General features: G+C 37.0%; 1 protein-coding gene across 2 annotated transcripts; it reads left to right on the plus strand.

The window, feature by feature from the left end:
* Positions 1–446: 446 nt before the first annotated feature.
* On the plus strand, positions 447–3,178 carry LOC107482000 (uncharacterized). 2 transcript variants are annotated; one of them, XM_016102365.3, is made up of 6 exons: positions 452–655; positions 739–901; positions 986–1,522; positions 1,701–2,148; positions 2,230–2,311; positions 2,725–3,175. In XM_016102365.3, exons 1-6 carry the CDS (start codon positions 626–628, stop codon positions 2,926–2,928), a joined length of 1,464 nt encoding a protein of 487 aa, XP_015957851.1. In that variant the 5' UTR covers positions 452–625; the 3' UTR covers positions 2,929–3,175. The 2 variants fall into 2 exon arrangements, with proteins under 2 accessions (XP_015957850.1, XP_015957851.1); XM_016102364.3 differs by having other exon boundaries at positions 447–655; positions 739–1,522; positions 2,725–3,178.
* Positions 3,179–3,479: the final 301 nt, after the last annotated feature.

Consider the following 3,479-nt stretch of genomic DNA (forward strand, 5'->3'; position numbering starts at 1 on the left):
AGTATCTTTGACTGGCCAAGGGAATATATTCATACGTATATTATACTATATCCTCTACCTTCCTTTTTTTGACGGGATCTACCTTTCGCTTTACTACATGTATTAACGAGTATATTATATTATTATCAATTTAAACAAATGATAAAGCTTTGCTTATTCCTACCAATTTGTGTTTAATTATTAATGAGTTTATCTTTGTGGGTTCGTGTTACAATTATAATAATAATGAAAGCTATTTTTGCCGAGATTACCGGAAAAATTCAGTGAGCCACACACGGGCGCACCAACATAACAACATTGGCTTTACGCCTTTACTTCACGTGCTTTCACTTTTATATAAAAATTGTATTAGACTAGGAATTAGGATTGATTAATATAATTTTGGTTGGGGGTAAAATCGGAAAATGGCGTGCATACATAGATACAGATAAGTGCATCCACCCGTACTGTACTGTATACAGTATACAGTATACAGCGACCGAAACTTGACGCAACAAATTCATTGATTGATTCATTGTTTCTTGTGTGCTATGCTTCATTCCTTCATTGTGCAAACCAAGCTTGAACTGAACTGCACTGCTGCTGCTGCATTTGTTAAGCATACACAGATCTCTCATCTCTTTTCATGGACTACGAGAGGATTCACAAACCTCAGGTCTTTTAATTCCATTTCAATTTACGTTTTGCGTCCTCTTCTTCTAATAATTTGTTAATTACGTTGTTTTGTTTGTTATGCAGACTGGAATAATTTCCCCAAGTAAACTGAGGATGAAGCTGATAGGTCACAGAAAGAAGGATGGATCCAACAGTAACTCATCCAGAACTTCCCCTTCCAGAATTGATGATGCTGAATTTGTCAACAGCTTACTACCTTCTAACAATGGCAACCCTGACGATGAAGGTCTGCATTTCATTTCTTTCTCTTTCTCTTTCTCTTGTGTGTATATGATGAATGCCAATGACTTCATTAATTCCTTAATTCCAGTTACATCTCCCAGCTTAGAACCAAAGGGAAACGGTGCCACCGGCCTTACCAAGATTCAGCATCTTCAAAAGGCTGATGGTGGAAGTTCAAGCTCTATTCACCCGGTGAGAACAATAGAAGAGGAAAATCTTGATTATGACAGTAATGCTAGCTCATCCAGCTTCGAGTTTGATAAAGGAGAGAGATCGGTGAACAATCCAGCAACAAGATCACTATTGAGGCCTATTCCTTCTAAGTGGAATGATGCTGAGAAATGGATAATGAGGCAAAACACACAAGCTACTGTTTCAAAAAAGAATAATACTCTGCATAATAGTCAACCTAATCGCATGGTGAGGGTTGCTCCGGAGTCTGGTGTTTATGATCATAAGTTATCAACAACCAAGGTGACAGAAACAAAGCGGGTTGACAAATTCTCTTTTGTTCCTTCCGATGGAAGAAATCCAGTACTAGAAGAGTCTTATCCCCAAAGCAAAGATTTAAAGGAAGTAAATGACTTGGACTTATCTTGCTCAACAAGTACACATGATCATTCAGGTATGTTCAATATCACACCTCAGTTATGTTGCAAGTTGCGTTCATTTTAGGGAAAATGGACAAAGCATTAGTGTAACCATTATATGCATACTAGATGTTTATATGGAATTTTGATTTGATTGAATGTAGAGGTGTGTGTGATGCTCTACAGCAAGATGAATTTGTTCATATTTTGCAGCATTTCCTGGAATTCGATCGGTGGCAATGAGAGATATGGGAACAGAAATGACCCCTGTGCCAAGTCAAGAGCCTTCACGAACTGCTACTCCTGGTGGCTCAGCAACTCCACTACGTAGTCCAGCGTCTTCAATGCCTTCAACTCCAAGGAGAGGTGAGCCTGCTCCAACACCTTTGGACAACACAACTGATGATGATTTGCAGTTTCCAACTGAAAATGGAAGAAAACACTTGTCCGAAGAAGAAATGAAGCTCAAGACAAGGAGAGAGATTGCAGCCCTTGGCATGCAGCTTGGTAAGATGAATATAGCTGCTTGGGCAAGCAACGACGACGAGGAAGGGAAAAAGTCTGCTACGAGGGACGCAAATGTGGAACAACAGGAGAGAATTGAATTTGAAAAGCGTGCTGCCCAGTGGGAGGAAGCTCAAAAGTCTAAACATACTGCAAGGTTTTATTTTGTGTTCAACCAAGGTTTAAAATCATGGAAAGTTTTCATCCTAATGTGATTAGTCCGTGTTAATATTTTCAGATTTAAACGTGAGGAAATCAAAATTCAAGCATGGGAAAGTCAGCAAAAGGCAAAGTTAGAAGCAGAAATGAGAAGAATTGAGGTAGTTATTATTTTGCATAGTCCATATACATCAGAAAAGCAAAAGTCTTCCATATTTTAGAACCTGAATGTTGTTTAGTGAGATATGGAGCATTTTTAACTTTTCTATGGAGACAGGCATCATAATTATGCTATGGTTATTTTTTATTTCTACTTGAACATTGCTTGAAACTTGATCTGTATCTGAAATTCTAAATTAACTATATGTCTATCCAATTATTTATGTATAATAGAAGCTTGATAACTGAACAGATTTGATGAAATATTAATATTATACATTGAACATAGGTTAAATTCATATGATTCTCCGGCCAATATTTAATTGCAGTATGTCCTAATGTTTACTTGATTAGATAATATTTACTTCATAAAAATGTTTACATTGCCATTGATTGAAACTGTTCACAATTTAAGGCCAAAGTTGAGCAAATGAAAGCTCAGACACATGCAAAGATGGTGAAAAAGATTGCTCTGGCAAGACAAAGATCAGAAGAGAAACGTGCGGCTGCCGCGGCTAGAAAAAGTCGGGAAGCCGAAAGAACCGCAGCTCAAGCAGAGTACATACGCCAAACAGGGCGAATGCCCCCTTCCAGTTACATCTGTTGTGGTTGGGTCTGATGTATAGACATTGCAATTAAAACAAAATGCAAATCACATAACTGTGTAAGGTATGAGCCATAAACAATGGCAAATGATAGATCTTGTATGTTACTGAAACCCTGTAGTTTTCAGGCACCTGTGCAACTTGCTATGTAAAAGTAAAAGGGATTGCTGAATGATGATTTTTACAAGTCACAGAACTGTGTCTGTTTCATTTTATTATTATTATAAAAAAAATTGGAGGAGGAAAAAAAACAGAGAGAAGAAAATGAAAGAGATGTCTGCTTTCACCTATTGGCCATTGTTTTCACTTCCTTCTTCCTAGTTTCTACTTTCTACTATGCAAAGTTACAAGTTTCCTCTAGTGAAAAGTAAACCATATTTTGTTTTAAGAAAACAATGCAAAGATATGTTATTTATATTTACTCTTAAACCTTTGTGATCATACCACATGTTAAGTCACCGTAGAGAGCTTTCGACTACCAGAAAGAATTCAGAGAGAAATCAAATGAAAGAACATAAGATGAGAAGACACATCCAACTCAAAACTTTAAAATAATAAGTTAATG

Source organism: Arachis duranensis, chromosome 3 (genome assembly GCF_000817695.3).
Source record: "Arachis duranensis cultivar V14167 chromosome 3, aradu.V14167.gnm2.J7QH, whole genome shotgun sequence".
Taxonomy (NCBI): Eukaryota; Viridiplantae; Streptophyta; class Magnoliopsida; order Fabales; family Fabaceae; genus Arachis; species Arachis duranensis.

Excerpts from the sequence above, each read along its gene's own strand:
- LOC107482000 (XM_016102364.3), top strand. The coding sequence starts at position 626 with ATGGACTACGAGAGGATTCACAAACCTCAG. Across the intron at positions 656-738 it reads AGAGGATTCACAAACCTCAG|ACTGGAATAATTTCCCCAAG; the intron begins GTCTTTTAATTC and ends TTTGTTATGCAG. Across the intron at positions 2,312-2,724 it reads CAGAAATGAGAAGAATTGAG|GCCAAAGTTGAGCAAATGAA; the intron begins GTAGTTATTATT and ends TCACAATTTAAG.